At 41.3% G+C, this 27,003-nt stretch overlaps 1 protein-coding gene across 2 annotated transcripts; it reads left to right on the top strand.

The window, feature by feature from the left end:
* Nucleotides 1–25,418, top strand: CAAP1 (caspase activity and apoptosis inhibitor 1). 2 transcript variants are annotated; one of them, XM_064438619.1, is made up of 7 exons: nucleotides 192–462; nucleotides 1,194–1,394; nucleotides 2,875–2,959; nucleotides 4,021–4,096; nucleotides 11,923–11,997; nucleotides 14,656–14,729; nucleotides 23,534–25,418. In XM_064438619.1, the coding sequence occupies exons 1-7, from the start codon at nucleotides 331–333 to the stop codon at nucleotides 23,875–23,877; spliced, it is 987 nt and encodes a 328-aa protein (XP_064294689.1). In that variant the 5' UTR covers nucleotides 192–330; the 3' UTR covers nucleotides 23,878–25,418. The 2 variants fall into 2 exon arrangements, with proteins under 2 accessions (XP_064294690.1, XP_064294689.1); XM_064438620.1 differs by lacking the exon at nucleotides 11,923–11,997 and having other exon boundaries at nucleotides 1–462.
* Nucleotides 25,419–27,003: the final 1,585 nt, after the last annotated feature.

Consider the following 27,003-nt stretch of genomic DNA (forward strand, 5'->3'; position numbering starts at 1 on the left):
ATTCCCGGTTTTCGGTGACACTCACGTTGTTGAAACGGGTTTAAAGCCAGGGGAAAACCGGTCGGGATTAAACAGTAATTACGGGGGATGAGAGGCGTTTGTGCGTCGGACGGCTTGCCCACGGCTGCGAACAGCGCCCTTCCGCGCCGCTACCCCGCCCCCGCCCCGGCCGGCGCCGCGCACTGCGGACGCTGCGCCGAAGGGCGGGCGCTGGCGCCCGGCGGGCGGCCTATCAGGGCTCTGCCGGAAGCACGCGGGGCCCTGGGCGCGGGCCGGGCCGCGCGCGGATGTGAGGGCGGCGGGGAGCGGCGAGCGGGCCCCGGCGGGGCCATGCCGGGCCGAAGGTCCTCGAAGGAGAAGAAGCGGCGCCGCTCGCGATCGTGCTGCCCGGAGGGAGCCTCGGGGCCGGCCGGCGGCGAGCGGAAGCGGCGGAGCACCGAGTCCAGCCGCGGCGCCCTGGAGGTAGCGCGGGAGGAGGGGGGGCGAGCGCCGGCCGTTGCCTTCCGCCCTCCAACGCGGGGTGACGGGGCTCGGGGTTCCCCCGCTCCCGGGCCCGGGGCTGCGGGGGCACAAGCTCTGAGGGGGACCGGCCGCGGTGCTGCCGCTCGCAGCAGGGCTGGGAGTCTGTCGCCGGGGTGTCGCAGCTCCGTGACGCGCTCCCGGGTGGGTCCTGGGGCTGTCAAAACGCGTGTCTACCTGCATTGTTGGTTTTTACCTGTCTTACACTGACCTGCGGAAGGTATATTTTCTGATACAAAGCCCGCTTTTATTCCCAGAAGACTATACCACGCAGGGAATCATATGCTAATTTCCTTCTTAGCAGAGTAGCTGCCAATTATAAGATTAATGATGTAATTGCACAGCAGATCAGGGAGATGGATTCCTCCTGCCTTAAAGCATGCTTTTGTGCGTAAGCTAGGTACTTGCAAATAATATTTTCCAGTTAATATTTAAAAGTACTTTCTGCATCTTGAAGCTTTTAAAATTTCCCCTAGCATAAGAATAGTTTCAGTAACCAGAAATACAGGTTCTGTAATGCAGTTACCTTGCAAACTAAAATGCTGTTTGGAAGCTCAGAAGACGTACCTTGCAGTTATGAATGGTAAATTACTGGAAGCACAAATGAAGCTCTAAGTATCCTTTTCTAGTTTACTAGAAAAGGTAAAATTTGTACATGCTATCCTTGGTTTTAGGAAGAGAAGTGCAATGTACCCTCTGGAGAAAAAGTGGAAGAAGCTGAACAACCCAGTGATATAGAAGAAGGAGGATTAGATCTCAGCGTGTCGCTCAAACCAGTCAGTTTCTACATCTCAGACAAAAAAGAAATGCTTCAACAGTGTTTCTGTGTCATAGGAGAGAAGAAGCTACAAAAGATGCTGCCTGATATTTTAAAGGTACTGAAATACACTTACCTTAATATACTTTTTACAAGCTTGAATGCTTGTGTAACAAAGCACATTAATCTCTCAAGTCTAATGGACTTTCAGCGTAAAAGCTACCTGTGTATTTCTTAAATAAAGATACATCAAGTCTCTGAAAGTGAGACTTTTTTAAGATTTCATATAGTTATTCAAGCTTACTCTTTTTTTCCGCTGCTCATTTTTATGCTGTGTCTGTACTGGTTAGTTAAATGCAAGAAGAGTTTCATAATTGCATGGAGTAAATTCAGTAGTGTTGTGCACTAATAAATATGCTGTATTGTTAATAAAAGTTTGATTTTTCTTTGTGTCAACTGAATTTATTTGTATGGTATTAAAGTCTGCGATAGGGCATGAAAACCCCTTCTTGATACACGGCTTTAGTGGTAGTATTGCTAGAGTTTTACTGGCTTAGAACATATGCTTTTTGGGTCTTGTGAACTGTGGGACTTGGTAATTATCGATTAGGCTAGCAGCCTGTGTAGAAGAGGAGGCTGCAAGTGAAATGCCATTTGTGTCTTGTTTGTTAATAATTTAAAATTTTTTGTCTTTAATTTTTACCTTAATGAGTCATGTTATTAATGTAAGTGAGGCAGGACTTCTTCATTTTTAAGCACATAGTGAATTACATACAGTCTCATCCATTTCTCATCTGTGGGAGAAGAGGCCTGGTACAGCTGGAGGCAAAGATATTATTGAGTTTGAAAAGAAGTTGCCTGGTGGTGTAGAATCAAACCTGCAGGAGGGCTGTGAATGTTACAATATGCTCAGCATGTTCTAAATTTGGTACTTGTACATGGTATCATAGTTCATTTGAAAATGTGAAATGATCATTTTATTTCACCAAGAGGGAAACCATGTAGTATGAAAGATGTGAAGGTAGCTGGAATACCCATAAAATCTGTGGCAGCGTGTGGCAGTATCAAGCATGGGAAATGGATCACAGGTTACCTATTTCTTATGTTTTCTTTATTATGATATACAACTGTTGGTGTGTTGTCAGCAGCAGTGTTTGTTTCAGTTCATGAACTTGGATTCAACAGTTGGCTGTGGTCTTTGCAGGCTTAATTACGTAATCCACCTGCTCCAGAGTGGTGGAGACTTGGGAATAATCAAATCAGGGCTACAGTTGTTTGCTTCACACATGGCCTGCTCTTTCTTCTCCTCAGTGTTGCAGCTGCAGTGAAAACACCAAGCCGTAGGTCAAGTAACTGATAGTGTGTTTTGTTTATTTTTTCAGACGCACCCTGCCCCCTGCCCCCCACTATTTCTGGTAGTTATCAAAGCTACCTACCTACCTGGCGTTCTTCAATAGTTGCGTCAATGCAGGTCAGAATAGGGAAGGAACTTGCAGTCTGAGTTAACTCTTCATTCAGTACAGTTGGAGTAGTACTTTTCATAACTTCTCTGTCCTCAGGAATTTGTAGTAGCTCATGGTCTGTCTTATCTGTCTTAGAACTGTTCCATGGATGAAATCAAAAGGCTTTGCTTGGAGCAGTTGGAGCTGTTATCTGAAAAAAAACTATTGAAGATACTTGAAGGTATGAATGACACTTCTAGGCGTGGCTGTACACCAGAGAATAGTCTGCTTCTAAACTGGATTTTCACTCCGTTTCTAGTTATTTTTATATATGTATACACACACACACGTATAGATACACCCCACACATGCATAATGTATGTGTACAATAATATATATTAGTATGTACGTATAATAGTATGGTATACATAGACATACGTACACGCACTAAGTATCATTAGTGTGTATATATCTTAGTATACGTATATATATATTAGTATTACATATATACACATGCTAATAGTATATATAGTGTGCCTATATATCTGTGCTTGGTTTTGATATTTTGAGCTTGGATGAAATCGTCCATGGATTTAGAAGGTACTAGGCATGCGTTCAGAAAACAGACGTATAAGCTGCTTTTCCTTAGTACCAAAATTAAGAACAGAACTTTTGGCTTTTTGGAAAAAACAAAGCAGGAGTGTAGAAGTATTGTTTGCAATCCATTATTTTAGGTGAGCTGACATTAAGTTGCCTTCTGGTTCTCTGCAGGGGAAATCCGACATACCACCATACCGGCTCAATTTTATTAGCATTTGCACTAGAGTATTCTGTATAGTTAAAGAATTCTTGGTGGATCCTTCTGCCCTGCTGAGATGCACAGTTTGTGTACTTTGATTAAGGGAATGGCATTCCAGCTTTTCAGTATCTTTCTGAACTTGCACTTGATACTTAAGGACTGTAGATTTTGTTTGAAAATGTATTGCTGTCTTCTCAGTTAAGTGGAATTAGTAAAATCTTGAGTGCTGGGGACTACATCTTGTTAATTTTGTCTCTTGTGCTTTATTTTTAGTGCCTATAGTATTGTACTAGCAATAGTTATTCTGTTTTTTCATAATACAGTGTAACTGAAATAAGGTTTTTGGTTTGTGTAAGTCTAATTTTAGAACATCTGCTTTAACTAGAGAAAAAAAACCTCTTCTGATTATTGCAATAGAATTAATAATTAAAAGTAAGCCTAACTGTGTGGGATTAATTATATTACCCGCCTAAATGTGCATGTTTGAAACTGTGTATATCTAGGCAAGGTTGGAGCTGATTCTGATACTGACGAGGAGGCAGATGGAGGAGACAAGACTGGAGGTGAATCAGTCAGTCAGTGAGTAAAAGACAAAACACTTAAAAATGATACAAGAATGCTGGACAATACAGTGATTTTTCATGAGAAATGATCAAACTTAATAAACCTCTGAGACAATACAAGACAATACACTGGTGTTGGGCAGATTAAAGTACCTCTTAGTTGCTGCTTTGGTTAGTTCATCTAGACTTACTAAATAGGAACAAATGCATGGGAAGGGTAGTGGTAATAATCCAAATTTCACATTCTGATCAGTATTTTTGATTTAACAGAGGCCTGGTTTCTGATCCTGTCTCTGATTCAAAACAACTCATGAAGTTTTCTATGAAATAATCTTCTTTGACTACATCTCATCACACATCATACAAATACGGTAGAAATTGAAGTGATACGAAGTTAAGTGATGGTTCAGTTTTTCTCATGTGGTATGGATTTAATACCCTCTGATACTATTTCTTCTAGGATTCCATTTGGAGTTGGTTTGTGACTCTATCCCCCCCTTTGCTATTTTTTGTCTACATGATCTGTGAGTGGTGTCAGTACACCCATTTATGTGGAATAATTTTCCTATTTTGGACGTTGCCCGCTGCTGGCTATGTAAAAAGGTAAAATAAAAATAAAAACCTACAAATTACACCAGATTCCAGGTCTCTACATCAAGAAGTGTCCATTAAGTGATTGATGCTTTGCCAGTGAACTTCTAAATAGGATGTGAAGACAAACTTGTTGGCTAAGGAAACCATGAAAATGCCTAGGATTTTGATGCCTGGAGGAATTAGATGAATTTTTTTAAAGACTAATTTGCAAGCTCTTTACTATTGCAAAATACATGAAATGTTCCTCATATTAAGGAGGTATGGGAGGTTTAGTGCCTCTACATTTCAGGAAGGTAGTTCCATGGCTGCACGGTGTTTCCGAGCTGCTGTTGAGACATGTATTTATTTATGACTTCAGCTACCGCAGATTGAGTAAAGTCTTACTTATATGCAAATAAAGTAATGATTTGAGCTGGTAAAAACCTATAAACGAGAAAATGTTACTGTCAATTAATGAATAAACCAATAAAACACAGAAAACAAGCAGGATTTACCGTTTTTTAACTAGCAGGTATCTGAAGACACTTAACAACCCATTCGGCCATGGCAAACCTCCCTTGCCCTTGTTCAGCCTCCCTGAGCAGCGGCACAGGCTGCCCAGGGAGGATGTGGAGTCCCTTCCCTGGAGATATTCAAACCCCGCCCGAATGCGTTCCTGTGCCCCCTGCTCTGGGTGTGCCTGCTCAAGCAGGGGCATTGGACGGGATGATCTCCAGAGGTCCCTTCCAACCCCTGCCATCCTGTGATTCTGCGAAGTAGGAAAGTTTCAGGAAAGTAGCATCTATAGGATTTAAACTGCAGTTTGGAAGTCTGCTATTACACGCTGTATGAGTAATACTTCAGGCATAAGCAGTGAGTAAGCCAAAGTGAATTGGTGTTGTCTACCTTTTCTTATAGCTGTATTGAAGTACAGCAGAATTAAAACTGACCAAGTTCTTAACTGTTGCTGCAGTTACCAAAAAGTGACAAAGATGTGTCACTTTATGTGGCTGGTGAGAAAGATGTGAGCAGTAACTGGCAGCAAAATCAAGAAGAAATTGTATTTTAAAAAAAAAAGTAGAAGAAACTTAAGATATGTTGATCAAAGTAGCAGAGCAGATTGCTTCCTCTGATGAATAGAATGGTTGAGGTGCCCCTGGTTTTTGTATCTCTATCACCATCCTGATAGTTTAATATTTCAGCCCCCTCCAAACTGGCTAGGCAAGATAGGTTGGTGTAGGAATTGTGGCTTTTCTTCTTTTAATGCAGTGGTTTTAAAAAATAGTATGCTACACACAAGTGTGCTGTCTCAGAACCTTGACTTATAGGTTCAGCTGTGTGCTAGCTTTAAAAAACAAAACAAACTCAGAAAAAGGGAAAGCTCTTTGGATGATAAAGAAGTAAAAGGATAGGAAGAAATAGGTGAAATGAGGAAAATTAGGGGTTTATATGAAGGATGAAGCCCAGTGCTCAGTAAGTAGAACAATATTATGCTTTTATAATCGTAAAATGTCACAAGCCCTTTTTACTTAATAGGTCTAATCTTTGGGCATTTAGGTTAACTTTTTTAATTATCATCTGAGCTCAAATGGGTGAATTTGCCCTAGGAAAAGAAAAGATTTTTCAGAATGAAAAAGGCAGTTTCTTTGTTTATTTTCTCACTGTTTGTTCCACATAGTTTGTCTTCATTACTTGGGGCTTTCCTGTAAATGACTAGATTTTCCTCCATTCTACTAATGATGCAGCATTAAAGCTTTTTCATTTTAAGTCTGACTTGTCTTAGTTGTTTTCATGGACCTGTAAACATGGTAAGGGAAAATCTGAATAGCAAGTCTTACTCCAGTAAAAAATTTGTTAACTGACTGGAAACATCAGTTTGTTTCTTTCATCCTTGTTCTTTAAAAAAATAAAAAAATTCTACAAACTTGTACCTTCACCAATGTCCATATATCAATAGAAATCCAGAAAGCTGAAATCAATGAGTTTGAAGAAATTAGAAGTGTATCAAAATATAGAGGTTTTCATAGAAGGGTATAGTTTGTACTGTCTTCCCCCCGCCCAAATATGCAAATACTTATCTGTCTCTAAAGATGTGCTTCCTGTCTGTACCTTCTAAAAGTAGCAGTGACTTAGAGAAGTTGCTCCAGGTACAGGGAAGGCTGCAAAATCCAGATCTTCGTCTGAAACTTTTGCATAGTATCACATCTCTAATTGTAAATGGAACCTCCCTTTTTCTGATGCACGTACCCTCATTCTGTCACCAGAACCAGAAGTCATGAGACTTTTCCTAAATTTCAGCTCTGTAAAAGCTTCAGATGCTTCTATTAGCATGTAAAAACACTTGGTCCGTTATTTTGTCACCACTAGAAATCCTGGAATAAGCATGCAGAGGAATTGAGGGCACAGGGCCTATGTTTGCCAATAACTGGAAATTGCTCTTACAGTAGATATGCTTTATTACTTGTGAGCCCTATGTAGATTTTTAACTGTACAGTTCTAAGATTGTTTCTCTGTTACTGTCTGCAATGGAATACTGTTAAACCAAGAAAATTGCTGCATAACAAGCTTCCAGCTAAATGACAGATCTTTAATTGAAAGGTGTTAGCCACTTAATGTCCTGCAAAACCAAGTAGGCACTCTTTCCATCTCACTCTTAAGGTATTAGCATATCCTTGAGCTATTTCTTTCCTGTTCCCTGAATTGGCATTTTAAATACCCTCCAACAGAAGGACTGCAAGTAAATTATTTGATGTAGTAATAAAGCATGTATTAAGAGCAAGCACGCTAATATTATAGTGATCGTATGTTTATGTGTACAATGTGAGTAAATGATCTTTTGCTTTGAAAAATCTAATGTGCTTATTTTTTCACTGTGTGAAAATTTGTAGTTTAATATTTGCTCTTTCAAGAATTGATAGGCTTTTTACTGCTTTGCAGTCGTGTGTGCAGTTTCTGCTTGTTTTGTTTTAGAAAGGTTAGCAGTTTAAAAGCTTGCCTTGTTTTAACGTGTTTTGCTCTTGGGTACTGGGCTGTTCACAAGCATGCAATTGCCATCTGATATTTACCGCTCTAGGATGATTTGGTTATCTTCTCCATTTGTAATCACTGAAAGAATAGGATGCATGAGTCGCTGAACATATATATTAGAACTTGGCATCTGTTCAGTGTCTTCTGTTCTCATGGTGTCCTCAAACTTCGCCTGTAATCAGACTGATGGACCTTTCATAGCCATTAAACTATTTGGTTAGCATCTGTCATTTGGGATACCTTTTCTGAGGAGCACTACTTTGTATGGTTTTTTTTTAAAAAAAATTGCTCGGTGTTAATTATTTTAGTTCTCATTTGTCATGGAAAACTAACCTTGGAACAAAAATTTGCAGGAGGCTTACAAGGACTTGAGACTTCTAGAAATATTTTTTAACCTTGGAACCTCAAAGGCAAATTTTAATTTAGGAAGGCACATCATCTTTATGTCAGAGTAGCAGAAATATTGATCTCAAGCCTCACTCCAGAGATTTAGGTGAATGTTTCTTAATGACTGTTAAAAGCACTGTAAGGAAAGCATCAGCATGACTGTATCTCGTGCTGTCAGACTGTCTTCTAGTCCAGCATTAAGACTTTTCTTCTTCTGTCACAAAACTTTTCCTGCTGTTCTCCAGCCCCAATTACTGCCAGTGCTTGGAATTGAAGCCACCAGTATTGAAGTGCTATTTTCTTAATCCTTAGCTGTCTACTCCTCAGACCACTATCCCTTTTCCCAACCTCTGCTTCCGTCTTTATGCACTTTGCATAATCAGCTGGAGTTGTGGTACCGAATTTCCCTTAAACCCAGATTTCTTTGACAGTTATGCAGATTCCTGAAAGTAATAGGTTCAGTACAGAATCCACGTGCATGAGCCCATGTAAGCATCGCACTACTATGGAGCATGCCAATGTGAAAAGCTAGCATATGGTGAATTAAATTGACAGCATTTGTCACCAACAAACTGTAATAGTTAGCTCCTTTCTGCTGAAAAGAACATACTTTGCAAAAGTATTAAAAAAAAAAAAAGTGCTGAATTTCTCTCTTGGAAGAGTGACTTCAAACTTAACTGTCATCCTGAGGGAGAAGTCTCTTTAAAGACTGATAAAAAGAGGAGTTTCACATTGCTGTGGTTATCTACTAGCATGGCATGAAAGAATCACAGAATCTCAGGCTGGAAGGGACCTCAGGGATCATCTAGTCCAACCTTTCTGGGAAGAGCACAGTCTAGACGACATGGGCCAGCACCCTGTCCAGCCGACTCTTGAAGGTGTCCAACGTGGCCGAGTCAACCACTTCCCTGGGGAGATTATTCCAATGGTGACTGTCCTCACTGTGAAAAATTTCCCTCTCGTGTCCAATCGGAATCTCCCCAAAAGCAACTTGTGTCTGTTCCCCCTTGTCCTCTCCATGGGACTCCGTGTAAAAAGGGAGTCTCCATCTTCTTTGTAGCTGCCCCTTAAGTTCTGGTACGTGGTGATGAGATCCCCTCTGAGCCTGCTATTCTCAAGGCTGAACAAACCCAGTTCTCCCAGCCTGTCCTCATATGGCAGGCTTCCCAGTCCTCGGATCATCTTGGTGGCCCTTCTCTGGACCCCTTCCAGCCTGTCGACATCCTTTTTGTATAGCGGGGACCAGAACTGTACACAGCACTCCAGGTGTGGCCTGACAAGCGCTGGGTAAAGCGGGATGATGACTTCTTTCTCTCTGCTGGCGATGCCTTTTTTGATGCAACCCAGCACCCTGTTGGCCTCCTTGGCCGCAGCAGCCACTGTTCGCTCATGTTGAGCTTTGTGTCCACCAGGACCCCCAGGTCCCTTTCCACAGAGCTGCTGTCGAGCCGGGTGGATCCCAGTCTGTGCTGCAGTCCTGGATTATGTTTTCCCAGGTGCAAGACCTTACACGTATCCTTGCTGAACTTCATAAGGTTTTTGTGGCCCACTCTTCCAGCCTATCCAGCTCTCACTGCAGAGCAGCTCTCCCTTATGGAGTGTCTGCTTCCCCACTCAGCTTGGTGTCATCAGCAAACTTCATCAGGCTACACTTGATGCCGTTGTCCAGATCACTTGTAAGGATGTTGAATAACATTGGGCCCAATATTGATCCCTGGGGGACTCCACTTGTGACAGGTTGCCACTTGGAAAAGGAGCTGTCTGTCACTACCCTTTGGGTGCAGCCTGTCAGCCAGTTCCCCACCCACCACACAGACCACTTGTCTAGGCCATAACACATCAATTTCTCCAGGAGGGATCATGGGGGACCATATCAAAGAGGGTATTAAATTTGTATACTGTGCCAGATTAGCATATCTTTCGCTCCCATTGTTTGGAGACATGTTGTTGTGCTGCCCTTCCTAAATCTATGCTGCATTATATATAACAAGGAAAAAAGTATTTCTTAGAAACAAATAAAATGAAGTTAAGGAGTTGAGAGCAAAACTGAACTGTGAACTGAAGTGCTGCTGCTTGGCCACACGATGGTGCAAAATGCCTGCCTATTAAATGAAGTAGTGAAGGTTCACCAGCAGCACAGCCCAATCCAATCAGTCCTGAAAGAAAACGTGCTGTAAAAGTACTTTTGGGTTCTAAAAAGTCTTTTGCTGACAGTAAGTAGTCTTTAAAGAAATGTAGTTTTGCTTTAATCAGTGATAGTGTTAAGGCATCTGGAGGAAACTTTACAACATGTTTTGATGTGTGATTTTTCAAATTATTATTTCTTTTCATGTAGCTATTAAAATAGGCGTAGATAATTTCACAGCCAGTGTTTGAACCACAGAGGTCACTCTGAGTTTTCTGCAAAGGGGTGGGTGTAATTCCTCAGTAAAATTTCACGTTGGAGCTCAGGGTGATACTAGAGATGTGAAGTTCTTGCCTGGAAACTATTTGTGCAAGATCAGACTTTCCCAAGTGACACATTGCTGTCCAGTGCAGAGGTGACTACTCAGTTCAACATGATGAAGCGTGTGTGTGAGGGAGGATAAAGTAGGGGCACTCTAAGCAGCTTTTGCACTTAATGATGAGCAGGTGTATCAGAATCTTATTTTGGCCAAGATTTGAGTGACTAAGTACAAAAAATCATTGGGAGTTGCTAAAAAAAAAAAAAAAAAGGTGGATCCTTCCAGATCTGTTGACCAGATATGGTCCTGGATCCACTGCCCTCCCCAGTTGCCGGCACTTGGGCATACAAGCCCACAAGGTTTGCATCCCCACTCCAGTTGCCGCTTATACCCCTTTGTGCACACAGACATCTCTGATAGCTGGTGCAAGTTTATGATTGTTCCCAGTAACTGACTCTCAGGCTGCTGATATCTTGGGTATCTAGTGAAGCTATGGTCCCTCAATTAGCCTTTTTGCAGACCTGGTCTCTTTCAGGAATTTGTCCTCTGATCTTATAGTCTGTCTGGTACCTGACTCCCTGATCTCTCATCCTACTTGCAGGCTAGACAAGCCTGAGGTTTGCTGTTGAATTACAAGCATCTGCATATATACACTGATATATGATATTGAAATTCCCTGAGGAAGTGTGCACGTTTTCATTCTGTGTAGCTTATGGCAGCACAGTCCTGCAGGTCCCTGTGACCTATGGTCCCCATTGCAGTTGCTGGCACTTACAGACACACACACACGTGCACATACATACAGAGAATAGTGTCCTTTCATTTGGAAAAATAGTATAGCAATAGGGTTCAGTAAGAAGGCAGGACAGGCTGTGGTGATTGGGTTCAGGGCTTGGCCAGCAACTGGTACCAAGTTGTACAACCAACCAAGTGTACTGGCCAGCAGCCTGTTTATGCTCTGCTGGTCCTTTATATTTTTCTTTTTTTTTTTTTTTTCCTGTGCTTGCTCTGTCTCAGTCTGTCTCAGTATCTCCCTTTTCCCACCTTTGGTTTTTAAACATCCCATGCTGCCTTACACATTCCTACACTCCCCTTAAAAACATCTGCCGGTAAGTTTTATGCAATCCTGAAATGCTCTTCCCCAGCATCCTATGCAGTTGCCGTTGCTCCTGTAGACTGTAACACCCTTCAGCCTGTAAGGTGATTTCTGTAGCTGACTGCTCTTACTAGGTTTTGTTCCCAGAAAATGGGCTGTTGCTCTCCTTCCTCCAACCCTACGAGCAACTTGGGCTGCGTTGATGAAGTTACAAGGGTTCCTCTGCTTGCAGTTTTCCTCATTGGGCCTTTGTGCTCCTCATTGTGCCTTTGTGCTTATGATGACTCACCATTAAATGCATAACCTAATCGACAGGACACTGCAATGGAGAACTGAGTGTGATGAACCTCATCAAGTGACAGGAGAGCAAAACCTGAAATTTCTGGGAAGGTGAGCTGTGACAGCATCATGGACAGATTTATCTGGTGGTCTGTGCTGGCATCTGGCCTAACAAACCCAGTAATGGAGGTGGTTGGGAAATGTTGCTGGGTAGGAGGCTGGCACTCTCTCAAAGCAGAGAACAGTTAGGCTTTAGTGCTAAGCTGTGGCCTGGAGCCTGGCACTGATAATGCTGAGAGGGTGTTTTCACTGGAGTGGTAATTGGAGTGGGTCTCAGTTAACCCTGACGTTATGGGTGTGTGTATGAGTGCAAAACTTTTCCTCACAGCCTGTCCTTTGCGCAAGGCACTTTACAAGTTGAACATGGTAGTGGTATGTGGCCCAGTGTTCCTTTTCCTCCATGACAGCAGAAAGATTGAGACTCTGGTTAACATGTCTAAACCATCACATACAGCAGACCTGATTTTATTTGTTTAATTCCTGGATTTATTTTACACCTAACAGGTGAGGGCTGTAATCCATCTTGCAACACCTCTGGCCTTTGTAGTACAAGATTGATGACTGGAATAGAAAATAAATGAGCGAACTCTGAGTAGAGGCAAAGTTTAAATAATTTTCTGAAGGTGTTAGCCATATATACAGAACTTCCTGCTTAGGATAGCTATTTGAACATCTAGTTTCTATCTGTTCCTTCTTGTTGTGATTTAGCCTCAGCCGGCAACTCAGCCCCACACAGCCGCTCACTGACTCCCCCACTGGCAGGATGGGGGACAGAATCAGAAGGGTAAATGTGAGAAAGCTCATGGCTTAAGATAATAACAGTTTAATAATTAAAATAATAAAAACGACAACAGTAGTGCAATGAAAAGGAAAATGATGAGAGAGAGGTGAAACCCAGGGCACAGGGGAAGGGGAAAAAACACCCAAAACCAACAGCCCATGATGCAGCCGCTCACCACCCACCAACCTGACGCCGCCCCTCCCCGAGCCACAACCGCCCCCTCGTGCCAACTGCCCCCATTACTGTGCTGGTCGTGGTGTCACATGGCATGGAAGGAACACCCCATTGGCCAGTCGGGGTCAGCTGCCTTGGCTGTGGCCCCCCCCCTCCCGGCCCCCTGCCCACGTGGCAGAGCGCGGGAAGCTGGAAAGGTCCCCGACTAGTGTAAGCGCTGCTTAGTGACACTGAGCCCCTACTTAACTACCAAAGCATCAATGTGCCATCGGCCCTGTACCAGCTACAGTGAGGAGAATTAACTCTATCCCAGCCAAAACCAGCACAGTTCTCATTCAGCCCTGCCTGGGAATGGAAAGTCCAACAGAAATTAGAAGGCTGGGAGAATACTTCTTGAGTAGACCAAGTAGGAAAGCAAACTGAAAGGATACATACTACTGAGTTCTGAGAAAAATGCGTCACAGTAAATAGTCTGTTCCTAGTTTATTATAATGGCATTGAACAGTATATTTCTCTTGGGGTTTCCTTACTTGAAGTGCAGAACATGTAAAAATCTTTTTTTCAGGTGTTGTGTTCAAATGAAAACAGCTACACATTCTCCTTGTTGCACTGGGTACAAAAAGTGGGAGAAACGGAAGAGTCTATTGATTTGTAACCTTTGCTACTACAGAAAAGGAAATAGTAATCAAAGTAACTCTATTTCTCAGACCAAGATGACTAGAAGTACGATGGTGTTCTCCCTCCTGACATAGCCATTGGACACTGGAAAAAAAAGTATCTTTGAGAGTGTGGGGAAAATAGATCTGTGTTCGATTCTAGGAAAACTCTTCAGGCCATTACTGAAAAAAAGTTGTTAAAGTCATTGTATTTACATCTGTGATACCAGAACACTGCTATCCTTTTTATAGTGATGTTTAGCTCCCACAGGCAGGATAGTTGCATTGATTCCATATTAATATGTATGAAACCAATGCCACACTGACGTTCAGGGTTAGGAAACTGGCAATTTTACTCTGAATATACTCACTAAACATGGCAGTTGAATTCTTTCCTGTGATTCTGGGTCCTTCTGCCTTCCTTCTTCCTGTATACTTCACAGTATGTATAACTAGTACATGTGAAATGTCTGGAGGACAGGAACATTTTACAAAAGTATCTCTTCTGATCCCTTGTATAAAGCAGTTGAAACCATATAGGTCAAGGGTAGAAATCTTTAAATAGGAGAAATAGAGAAATGCAGATACTGAATACAATTTAACAGTTGAGTTGCATTTTGTTTTAAAAAGTGGCCCTTTGGGAAACTGATGTGTTGTAGGAGAGGTGGATGATGGTGGGGTGATGGTAACTTCATAAAAATAGCTTCTTAATTTAAAAAGAAAACAGTAAGTAGTATTTGAGTACAACTGAATCTATAGTTCTTTCAAATCATCTAGCTGTGTGACAATTTATTCTGAGTTTTAGAGAAAAGCTCCTAATATGAGGAAGGGGCTACCAGTGAGGATTGTTATTCTGAAAGGCTAGAGTGTAGTGGGAATATTTGTTTTATGCTTGTGTATCGTTAGGCAAAGAAAAAAAGCTCATTCTCAAGTGCTTAGATCAGCACTTTGTGTGTTCCTTTTGCTTTTGTTCAACTTTATCTGGCCTATTGGTCTACTGCCCCATAATTTCTTTAGTTAAAGTAAATGTTTCCTAGGAAAAAAAACCTCTTAAATTGTAAAAGACATAGATTAAAATGTCATGTTATTTGTTTCCAGACAGGACAACAGTATAGACTCTACTTCTTCTCTGAGAGAAGACAACAAGCTGGAAGGTCAAGAATCAAAACAAGGTATGTAGCGGAGAAAGCTGAAATTTTGTTTTATTGGTATTGGGCAGTGACCAATTCCAGTTAACTGATAGCTCACCTTTGAACAGTAGCTGCAATCAGAGAGAATCGTCCTCTTAGAAATCAGCTGGTGGTAGGGTTACAACCTCTCCCTTGGGCCCAATTCCAGAAAAAGGAGAGGGGAACATTGAAAAATATATTGTAGGAACTTTGGCTTCTTAGTTCTGTGAGATTGGATACTTCTTTTGTGGCTAAAAGCAAATTGCAGGTCTTCAAAGTTTGCTAGTTTAGCTTCTGCAACATGACTGAAGCCCTTGCAAGGCTCATTTGGCTCTTCATATCTAGTTTTTCTGTTGAAGAGGAACTTCAGTCATTTCAATTTTTTGGTATGTAGGAGATTGCTAATACTGCTGTTACCATTTGCTGAATTATTTGAGAGTCAGTTTTACTTTCTATTGAAACGATCGTAGGAGTCTACAGTACTCTGTTTTGACGTTCACAGAAATCTATTATAATAATTGTTTGCCAAAGGACTGCTTGAATAATTTTGTTCAGTCTTGATAGATGCTACCTTGCTTTGTTTGATTATGCAGAACTGAGGTCCAATGGAATGGTGCTCAAGACCCACCATTCCTGATAACTGGTGTATTTTACTTGAGGTCAGTGCCAGTGGAGGTACTTAAATCTTTCAGTCTCTGAGGATGAACATTTTGTCGTGTATATTTTCTCTTTTTAAATGCAAAAATGCATGGGTGAGACATTCAGGTACTACCGTGATTGGCAGCATAGAAAATGCAAAAGCAGGTAAGTCAGTGGTACGCATTTGAGCACGTGCTGTGTAAGGAATTGGTTTTCTTAACCTGCAGCAGTATTTGTTTTACTCCAATCATTAAATCAGCACCCTATAACAACTGCCAGTATTATTTTGTACATGAAGCACTAGAACTGTAGGTGTTTCTGTCTCAGACTATTTTCATTTGGACTAGCTGTATGCAGTAACATCAGAAATAGCTTTTCCAATCAAAAAATGTTGCAAATTCTTATAAGCTATATTTTTCTTCTGTGAAGACCTAAGATTATTTGCTTCCCACAACTACTATTTCACAATTCAGAATGCTGTCTAAAAGGTGCCTCTTGAAATAACTTTGTGAAGCATGTTTTTTTTTTTCCTGAAGTAATTAGTGAGGGGAATTACATGAAGTAAAAGGTGATAATAAAAGCATCAGAACTTTTAGGAGCAGGTTGCTATGGCTTTGTGAGGAATGCGTTAAATGTTGCTCGTTTTACTATATTGAGTGACCTTAGAACTGACAGATTTCCTGCAGATGTCTTCCACTTCTGTATTATCAATGGGAATTGATGACTGTTGCAGGTGATTGCTTCATTGTTGTTTTTTATGACTTAATCAACCAGAGTATCATGATGGCTTTGGGCTATAACAGTGGCTCCACTCCAGATGTAAGCTTTAAAGGGCTTTTGAGAATATCAATATAAATTTAAAAATATAACTGTAATCATTCTGCTGAGCTGCAGCTTGTGATACTAGAGGGAAAAAAAGGAGAATGAGAGGATAAGCAAAAGTGGATAAAATAAAATTAAAAAATGAAATTAAGTGTGCTAAGATGAATTTTGCAACTGTAGCTGAAGGAAAAAGTAAAAGTTATCAAAATGAAAAAGATAATGAGAAATGCCAACAATGATCTTTATTACTGGGTAAAATTACAACTGCAAAAGAGGGAACTAAAACCCATCAGCTAATTAAAATCTAAAGGCCAATGAGCTTGGATGAACACTATATTAACAGTTTTGGAGGCTCCAAGTTCTGAATGGAACACAAGGTGCTTTGCCCAGCTTCCTGGTCCATGCTAATTGTGGGACAGACATGAATGTGTTAATATTCTGTTTCCACTTATTACATGACCAATACCAAAAGGACTTCTAGGTGTGTTGACCCCAATCAGTACCAATTACTCCTCCCTGAGTGGGGTGGCGGAGACAATCAGAAGAGCAAAAGCAAAAAAAACTTAAGGGTCAAAACAAAGACAGTTTAATAAGCGAAGCAAAAGCTGTGCACTCAGACAAAGCCAAATAAGGGGTTTGTTCACCATTTCCCATTGGCAGCCAGATTTTTAGCCACTTCCTGGAAAGCAAAGCCTCAGCATGCATTCCCTTCTATATGGGAAGACAAAGGCCATAATCTTGAACATTCCTCTTTCCTCCTGTCCTTGAGCTTTTATTGCTGATCACAATGTCATATGGTAGAGAATATCCCTTTGGTCAGCTGGGCTCAGCTGTCCTAGCCTCTTGCTTACCCCCAGCCTCTTACTGTGGGGTCAGAGAAAGACACAGATAAAGCCCTGAGACTGTGCAAGCACTTTTCAGCGCTAGCTGGAACACTGGTGTTATCAGCACTGTTTCAGAAACAAATAAAAAGAGCAGCACCATGCAGGCTGGTATTAAGAAAATTAACTCCATCCCAGGCAGACCCAGTACAGGTTTTCTCTGGCAGTGAATTAGGCTCAGGCCTAATGATGAGTAGGCTCAGGCTTTGAACTGCAATCCATTGATGCACCTATTTTTTGATCCATGGAAATGCTGCTTGGTTGAGCAACATGCTAGGTAAATACTGACTGATGCCGTGCAACAAGAGAGAAGAATTTCTATGTCTTAATCCTGTTGATTCCCATTTCTTTTGATCTTTCACATACTTGGTGTATTGCAAGGTGTAGTTGAAAATATAGTCTTCAAAGTTGATTTGATAGGATGGGAAATAGGTAAAACTGCATCTGAAACTGAAATAATAATCTTGTAGTTACTGTCACAGTAGGAACAGGTCCAAACTACTTAGCCCTGGTATGTTCATCTCTTATAAATGCTTCTTATACACACTGCTGTGAGGAGGACTTTTTATAGCTTCAGAATCACTTATGGTTTAGGCTGTCAGTTTTTATTGCTTGAAAATCATGATTTGTCTTACCAAAATCAAAGATCAAAAGTTCTCTGTAAAATTCATCTATATAACTTATCACAGAATCACAGAACCCCAGGTTGGAAGGGACCTCAGGGATCATCTAGTCCAACCTTTCTGGGAAGAGCACAGTCTAGACGACATGGGCCAGCACCCTGTCCAGCCGACTCTTGAAGGTGTCCAACGTGGCCGAGTCAACCACTTCCCTGGGGAGATTATTCCAATGGTTGACTGTCCTCACTGTGAAAAATTTCCCTCTCGTGTCCAATCGGAATCTCCGCAAGAGCAACTTGTGTCTGTTCCCCCTTGTCCTCTCCATGGGACTCCGTGTAAAAAGGGAGTCTCCATCTTCTTTGTAGCTGCCCCTTAAGTTCTGGTACGTGGTGATGAGATCCCCTCTGAGCCTGCTTTTCTCAAGGCTGAACAAAGCCAGCTCTCCCAGCCTGTCCTCGTATGGCAGGCTTCCCAGTCCTCGGATCATCTTGGTGGCCCTTCTCTGGACCCCTTCCAGCCTGTCGACATCCTTTTTGTATAGCGGGGACCAGAACTGTACACAGCACTCGATGTGTGGCCTGACAAGCGCTGGGTAAAGCGGGATGATGACTTCTTTCTCTCTGCTGGCGATGCCTTTTTTGATGCAACCCAGCACCCTGTTGGCCTCCTTGGCCGCAGCAGCACACTGTTCGCTCATGTTGAGCTTTGTGTCCACCAGGACCCCCAGGTCCCTTTCCACAGAGCTGCTGTCGAGCCGGGTGGATCCCAGTCTGTGCTGCAGTCCTGGATTATGTTTTCCCAGGTGCAAGACCTTACACGTATCCTTGCTGAACTTCATAAGGTTCTTGCTGGCCCACTCCTCCAGCCTATCTAGCTCTCACTGCAGAGCAGCTCTCCCTTACGGAGTGTCTGCTTCCCAATCAGCTTGGTGTCATCAGCAAACTTCATCAGGCTACACTTGATGCCGTTGTCCAGATCACTTGTAAAGATGTTGAATAACATTGGGCCCAATATTGATCCCTGGGGGACTCCACTTGTGACAGGTTGCCACTTGGAAAAGGAGCTGTCTGTCACTACCCTTTGGGTGCAGCCTGTCAGCCAGTTCCCCACCCACCGCACAGACCACTTGTCTAGGCTATAACACATCAATTTCTCTAGGAGGAGACTGTGGGGGACCATATCAAAGGCCTTGGAGAAGTCCAGGTAGACAATGTCCACCGCCCGCCCCATGTCAACCAGGCAAGTCACTTTGTCATAGAAGGCGACCAGGTTTGTCAATCACGATCTGTCTTTAGTGAAGCCATGTTGGCTTTTCCCAATCTCGTGTTTCATTTGACTTGTGATGGCCCCCATGAGGATTCGTTCCATAACTTTCCCAGGGATTGAATTAGGGCTGATGGGCCCATAGTTACCTGGATCCTTCCTCAAGTGTTTCTTGTAGATAGGGGTAACATTTGCCTTCCTCCAGTCCTCTGGGACATGCCCCGTTCTCCATGACTTCTTGAAGATTATGGAGAGTGGCATTGCAATGATGTCAGCCAGCTCTCTCAACACCCTCAGGTGGATGGCATCAGGGCCCATTGATTTGTAGGGGTCAAGCTCCTGTAGTACTTCATATACTAGCTCTTCCTTCACTGATGGTGGGTCAGTGTATGGATCAATCAGCAATTTTTTTCCCAAAGCCTGGGACCCAACAGTGTTGGTAAAGACAGAGATGAAGAAGGTGTTGAGGATCTCTGCCTTTTCAGCATCATTGGTGATTAATTCTCCTTCTCTGTTTAACAGTGGGCCTATGTTTCCCTTCTTTTTCTGCTTATGGTTGACATGTCTGAAGAAACCTTTCTTGTTATTTTTTTATGTCTACAGCCAGTTTCAATTCAAATTGGGCTTTTGCTTTTCTAACTGCATCTCTGCACACTTTGGCATGCCCTTGTAGTTCTTGGCAGATAATCCTCCACTTCTCCATCTCTGGTGTGCTTCCTTTCTGGATCTGAGTACACCCAAAAGGTCATGGTTGAGCCATGGGTGCCTCTTGTTCCACTTACTTCCCTTTCCTGTGTAGGGGATAAATTGGCTTTGTGCTTCCAATAGAGAGTTCTTGAAGAATTTCCTTTGTATTCCATGGAAGCTTCCCATCGAATCCCTCCCACTTGAGCCCTGAGTGCACTGAGGTTTGCTCTTCTAAAATCCAGAATCCTTGTCTTAGAGCTGACCTTCAGCACACTCAGCAGGATCCCAAACTCCACAATATTGTGGCCACTGCAGCCAAGGCTGTCACTAACCGAGATATTACAAAGCAGGCTTTCTCTGTGCATATCAAAAGTCCAGCAGCGCCTCCGTCCTGGCTGGCACATCTAACATTTGTATCAGGAAACAGTCCTCTATATATTCCAGGAACTTGGTGGATGACATGCGAGTTGCTGTATTGTTCTTCCAGCAGATGTCTGGGGAGTTGAAGTCACCCATCAGGACCAGGTTCTGTTGGCCACAAGCTTGCTTTAGTGCCCCAAATATTGCTTCATCAGCTTCATCATTGTGGCTAGGAGGTCGATAGCAGATGCCCACTGTGAGGTCCTGCTTGGAGATGACCCCTTTGACTTTAACCCAGAGGCATTCAATAGAGCAGTCGCAATCACCATAGTTGACTTCGATACATTCGAGGTTTTCCTTAATGCAGAGTGTGACTCCTCCACCTCTTCTACGCTGCCTGTCCTTACAAAAGAGCCTGTAACCGTCCATTGTGATCCCCCAGTCATTTGAGTTGTCCCACCATGTTTCAGTTACTCCTATGATGTCATACCCTTCTGAGTGGGCGCGGAGCTCCAGTTCCTCCTTATCATAAATTTTCCAGAGTTGAATTTGCTTCCTTGTCAGCTTTGGCTAGAACATTGGAGGTGCCACATATGTTAGCAGTATATGTTCCCATATAAGCTGTATTTACCAGTATCATGGCCAGTTTTTGAAGTCCAGTAAGTCAGTGTTATGAGATACTGGATTGATAACTATGTAAGATCCTAAATCAAGAGTGCATTCTCAGTCAGAGTAACACGCAGAATTCCTAAATCAGGACTTAAATGCTGTGAGAAATCATAGCATGTGATCATGAATATCTGAATATCTTTTTTTAAGTGTATATAGTTAAAAAAATCGTTAATTCTGAATCAATAAAACCCTTGAAGTTATGTTTTAAAATGTTACTATTGCTTATAAAACCAATGTGAGGTTTTTCTGACCAGAAAAGAAATCGTTTCCTTCTCTTGCCCCTTCCCCTTTTTCCTCCTTCCCCTTTTTCCTCCTTCCCTCCCTCCCTCCCTCCCTCCCTCCCTCCCTCCCTCCCTCCCTCCCTCCCTCCCTCCCTCCCTCCTTCAAGTCCATTTTTGTTTTTTAAGCAGAGAAAGTGCACTTATAGCTTTCTTAGTAGTCAGTATTGATTTCTTTTTCCACATGCTCAGGATAGCAGGAATGTTGTAAACCCCAAGAAAAATAGGTCTTTCCTAAGGCTTTTCTGCACTGCTCATAAATTAGAATCAAATGCATCCATATACCAAAAGGCATTTTAAAATGTTTAAAAAGACTAACATTATCCTAAAGCCTTATTTGTTTTTCCCTTAAAAGTGAAAGTGGTCTCTTCTAAGGTTGGTTGATTAAACTGATTTTTAACAAGGAACAGTTTAACTTTTCTCTAATCCATATCTACTGCTAATCTTTGTACAGAAATTCCACCTAGTGTGAGGGATTTGCACAAAAACTCAGGAAGAAAATACAAGTCACTATGTGGATGGGGAGTTTTTTTACACTTCACACTTGTGTTTTCAAGAAAAGTCTCACATTCTTTTTGATGGATTTTTAAATACTTCCTCTATAATAAGACACTGAAACATTAATAGCATAAAACAGAGACTTCTAAAAATTTGAAAGAGGCGTACTCTTTTTTTGAAAGGGGAGAGGATTGTTTATATTGGATCTGAAACCCACATCAAAGGAACATTCTTATTGAGAAGACGTATTGAAAATATATTTCCAGAAATTTTTTCAGCAGTAAAACATTAAATGTGAGCATCTTGAGCAAAAAAGACAGGAAGAGAAATAGTTAAAGGTATTAAAATCATAGGTCCCTGCTGTGTTAGACTATTAGACTGCATTATCCTTAGGGGTTGGACTGGACGATCCTTGTGGGTCCTTTCCAACGCAGGACATTCTGATTTTTTTTTTTTTAAAGTAGTTTGAATGTCAGTAACATTCTGATTGTCTGATAATAAAAAAGAGCAATTCACAGAAGTACTTGCTTGGGTTTCCAGTATATTGGGGTCTTTTATTGTTGATGAGCAATCCTTGCAAATCAGTACTTCTACTCCTACAGATTTGAGGTTCAGGAACCAAAGGTATGGATGGATGAAGCTAGCAACTGAAAAAAAATAAAAAACAGTTCGGTGAAAGAGAACCTTTTAAAGCCAGATGTCAACCTACTAATTTTAAGAATCAGAGAGTCACAGAATTGTTTAGGATAGAAGGGCTGTTTTGAGATCATCAAACCCAATCCTCCTGCTCCAGCAGGTCAGCTAAAGCAGGTTGCTCAGGACCATGTGCTGTTGAGTTTTGAATATGTACAAGGGTGGGTGAAGACTCCACAGTCTCGCTGGGGAACCTGCTCCAGTGTTCGACCACTCTCCCAGTAAAAAGGTTTTTACATGTGTTCAGATGGAATTTCATGTTTTTTAATTTTTGTGCCTTGCCACTAGTCCTGTCAGTGTGCAGTACTAAAAAGAGTTTGGCTCCTTTGTCTTCATGCTTTCCTGTATTTTTAAAGGAGAAATAAAGAAAATTTAAAAAAACAGGTTTGCAATGCTGTCTGTACATTAAGAATAATTTTGATACATAGAGGATCATTATAGACTCGAGTAGCTTATGTAGGAATGTAAACTTTCTTCATGGTAAGAAATTACATGTATTTCAAAACCACAGATCTTTAGCTCTAAACCTTCATTACTAATTAACGGGGAGCACAGCCATACCATTGGATAGGATACCGTTTGGTACTACCAAAAGCAAAAATAAAGCCTATAAAATCAGTAATTGACTGTAAATTGTCCATTTTCCTAAGATAAAAAGGTTGGTAAAGGGCTGATAATTTCTGAGGCTGAAGTCTCCAAAGCAGTAGTCTCTCTGTAGCCAAACTGTGAGAACAGTTACATGGGTCCTGCTACAGTTTTTTTATTTTATCTTGCTGCGTCTTCTAATTTTTTTAATAAATTCCAACTTCTAGCCAGCGTTAAAAGCCACTGCCATAACTTTTCCCATGTTTTTATTGAGTTAAATACATCTGAAATACCTGTGATAGATTTGATAGATTATGAATAGTTGCACTGTAAGTGGTCTATTAATTTTTAGTACTGTGCCGGACTATAGTGTCCCACTCCTTTTAATATATATAAAATAATTTCAAAGTGCCATCTTTAAAACTGCATTTTGAAAACTAAGTTTAAAGATAATAAACAATAATTAGTTTTGCACTGCAGAGTATTCCTTATGATATAAAACCTTATGACATTTTAATTAGGAAAATAGATCATGTAACTCCATAGGATGGAATAAATTTTCCTGGTACTGCTGCTTTGCTGTACTGCATGTTCTTCTCAGTTGGCATAGAAATGCATTAACACTTGTCTAAATTAGATCAGCCATAAAAGTTGGAAGAGAAAAAGAGGAGGAATTAGTTGTCCTAAATTTGTACATCTTTTTGCCACTCTCTTAATCTTCTGAGAAACACTTGAAGCAAAAGCCATTGTGTAAGTTGAATGAAAAATGGTTGTTAGGTGACTATATGATTGTTATATTTGTGTTACAGGCAAGGGAGAAGATAGCGATGTCCTCAGCATAAATGCAGATGCATATGATAGTGACATAGAAGGCCCATGCAATGAAGAAGATGGCCCAGATGTTCAAGAAAACACTGTCAGAAGTGGAGCCAGTCAGATAGATGACCTTCAGAAGGACATTGAGAAAAGTGTGAATGAGATACTGGGATTGGCAGAGTCCAGCTCAAAGGAGCCCAAAGCAGCAACTTTAGCTGTTCCTCCATCAGAAGATGTGCAGCCATCAGCACAGCAGCTGGAACTTCTGGAGCTCGAGATGAGGGCCAGAGCTATTAAAGCTCTGATGAAAGCTGGTGATGTAAAAAACCAGCCCTGAGATTGTTTAGATGTAATTTCAGTATTTTGTTTTGAAGGATGTGATGTCTGTTCTGTTCAGTGCTTAAGTATGTTTGGGTTGGGTATGATGTTCCTCATTCAAACCCTATTATTTTGTATCCTGACCTGTGGCTTAAGCCACTGATAGTTTCATTGCCTTTAGTGTGCTGCTTCTGTGACGTGGACAGAGTGGTGTCATGAGCTACTGTTGGGTTGAACAATTTGGCAGAGGTTAAACCCCATTGCTTTCCGACCGACCTCAGGTAACTCTGGGAGGTTGGGGCGGCTGGGCTTAACTTCTGATAAACTTCAATGACTTATCGTGACTAGGTTCCTTTTACATTCTTGGGAACAGAATTAAGACTCAAAATGGAGTCAAATTCCAAGTCACTTTATTTGGCCAACAACAAATACGCAAGAGAAAAGCAGAGAAAGAAAAAAAAAAGTGAGAAAGGGAAAGGGAGAGCGCACAAGAGTATTGCAATAGCTGCCACCACGGATCTGCGGCGGTCTGTGTGGTCAGTTGGTCCGTGCGTCCTTCCGTCTGTGCGGTCCGCCAGTTGGTGTGGTCCATGCATCCGATGTATCTTCAAATCCGGTGCTGGGGGAGTGTTCCAGAACACTCCTCGTGGCCTCCTCCGGTGTCCCCTTTTTATAGCGTTGCTCTCTTGCATCATCAATGACTGTTTTCCACAGCCACGCCTCCCACTTGGCGGTGGGGTGTGTGCCCAGTACTGTCACTAGAGGGTGCTGTAAAGTTCTAGGGTGTCCAAGCCCCTCCCCCCATCAGTCAGCCCCAGGCCCGGGCGCACGTGCAGAGGGTGTGTACTCCAGCGACAACAGGACACGCACACTCCCGCCGGGCAGGACTGAACAGGCGCCCCGGCGACCAAACTGTCCCGCTCGGGTGCCATGGTGATTAAGTTTTGGTAATGAAACTTGTCCTGCCAACAATGTTGAGACAAGTTTCTGGTCCCTTACAGTGGTGCGATGCTTTGCTGAGATCAGGTCTCTTTGTGCTGCGTTATCTCCTCAAGGGGTCACACAATGTATAGAGCAATGCCAGGTGCCTTCAAGAAAGGTTAGGAAAACCAAGTTCTTTATAACCCCCTGGTTAGAAATTACCAGCTATTTTATTTATTAGCAACTTGTTAAACTACTTAAGAAACTTGATTTATATGTACTTCATTAAAAATACCATTCTGAAGAGGTCTTTTGTTGTGTGACTGCCTTCAGCATTCTGTGATGGGATTTGAGATTGCTTATTTCTCCTTGGGGCCTAACTCATCATAATGTAGCTATTCAAGTTAAAATGAATGATGATTCACTTAAAAGCATACTTAATTTTTAGAAAGTTGGCTTCCTAAAGGGAGGGATTTTTCCTTTCGAATGAACAATTGAACGATGTTGTTTTCAGAGTTATGAAAGTGCCTGAAAGTTACAAATACCAGAGTTTTTATACTGTTGATAATGTGATTTTATCACTCTCCTCTGCTTTTATCTTCTGTGTTGTAAATGAAATAAATATAACTTTTTCTTGACTGTGAAGCTTTTTTGTTGAATATTTGGCATAATATATTGGGCAGTGCAGCAAATCAGACTATTTAGAAGACCTTGAGTTTTTAATATTTAACTGATGTAGTCATTTCATGTCCCCTGTAAGTAGGAAAATCCACCTAATCCACCTCATTTCAGTATAAATGTTTTTAGAAAAGGCATTTAATTTATTTATATCTATTAGATAAGGTTTTAAAATAATAATTCTACTTTTAATAATTTGAAGGGTGTTTCTTTTGTAAGTAAATTTTATTATAGGTTTAATTTTCCTGCTACGATTTTTACAACAATTAAAATAATTCTGATTTTGTGTATACTTAGTGCTGGTTTTATACTTAGTTGCTAATGAAATGCATAGTGAAGTATTTCTGTATGTGTTCGTTTACATACACATGGACACACACAAATCAATCTTTTTTAAAGGATGAAGTTAATAAATGTGGTCCTTATTAAGTAAAATGATGTATTATGTATTGTTACTCCTGATTTTCCCTTGGTTGTTACTTAGAAACCAAATGATATTTTGCAACAGCAGCAGAGATAATTTCCACATGTTAATTTGTGATATTACTGCAGACCTTGTTCTATTAAAATATTGTGTCTTAAATTCTCTTCCGAGATTTATAATTTTCTTTTTTCTCCTTCGTCTTTTTTCCTTTCCTTTTTTTCCATTTATTGCCTTTTTTCCCTTTCTTGTTTTTCACCTTTTTTTCTCATTTCCTTTTAACCCCTTTTCTACCCCTTCCCTTTCTTTGTTGGTAGTCAAGTGCATTGTCTTTAATAGCAATGTTTCCTATGTATTTCTTGAAGTATGATTGATTTCCTCTAGAATCAACAGTATTGGGAGTAAAATGGCAGCAAAATAGTGCAGTGTAGATTTGATCATAAACGAAAACCTTCATTAAATACAGCTGAGAAGGTTACAGTGTGCATTCACTAAATGATGGCAGCGACCTGAGTAAATTTCACCTGTCTGTAATCAGTTACCTGCGGCAGCAACATTTTCCTATTGTCTTTTAGCAAATGGAGTATATAAATTAGAATATATATATCCTGTTCAAAAGGTAACTTAACTGTCTCAGAATGCATGTGAGTTGTCTTCAGTTAATTTCATTTGGCTTTTTGGTGAACTTGTGATTTATTTGAGCACAGAGAAGCAAAAGCAGGTAATGAGAGAAAGACAGTTGGCAAAACCTGGATGTGCTGTCTTGTTCTTTGTAAAGTCATAGGCTAGTGGAACTGTAAAAATAAGTTTTAATCCTGCTATACTTAGATCTTTAAGGCACTGAATACCTCACTTTGCCTGGTCTGGAAACAAAAAAAAGCTCACCTGCAAGGACATTTGCTTCCTAGTCCTACTGTGCAACCCTGTGGATCTGGACCGATACCAGAAGTTGTTCCTTATTGTTTGCCTCTCCTCTTTCATGTCAAGGATCATTTCCTAGTTCTACAGTCTGCCTAAGCTTTGGTGAGGCTTGCAAAATCCCATGTGACATGAATAAAGAAAAATCAGTCCTTAATATTGAAGAAAAATGTCCAATACAGTAATAGTTGATTGATAGGACAAATG

Source organism: Phalacrocorax carbo, chromosome Z (genome assembly GCF_963921805.1).
Source record: "Phalacrocorax carbo chromosome Z, bPhaCar2.1, whole genome shotgun sequence".
In the NCBI taxonomy this organism is placed as follows: Eukaryota; Metazoa; Chordata; class Aves; order Suliformes; family Phalacrocoracidae; genus Phalacrocorax; species Phalacrocorax carbo.

Excerpts from the sequence above, each read along its gene's own strand:
- CAAP1 (XM_064438620.1), top strand. The coding sequence starts at position 88 with ATGAGAGGCGTTTGTGCGTCGGACGGCTTGCCCACGGCTGCGAACAGC. Across the intron at positions 1,395-2,874 it reads TGCTGCCTGATATTTTAAAG|AACTGTTCCATGGATGAAAT; the intron begins GTACTGAAATAC and ends TATCTGTCTTAG. Across the intron at positions 4,097-14,655 it reads GGAGGTGAATCAGTCAGTCA|ACAGGACAACAGTATAGACT; the intron begins GTGAGTAAAAGA and ends ATTTGTTTCCAG.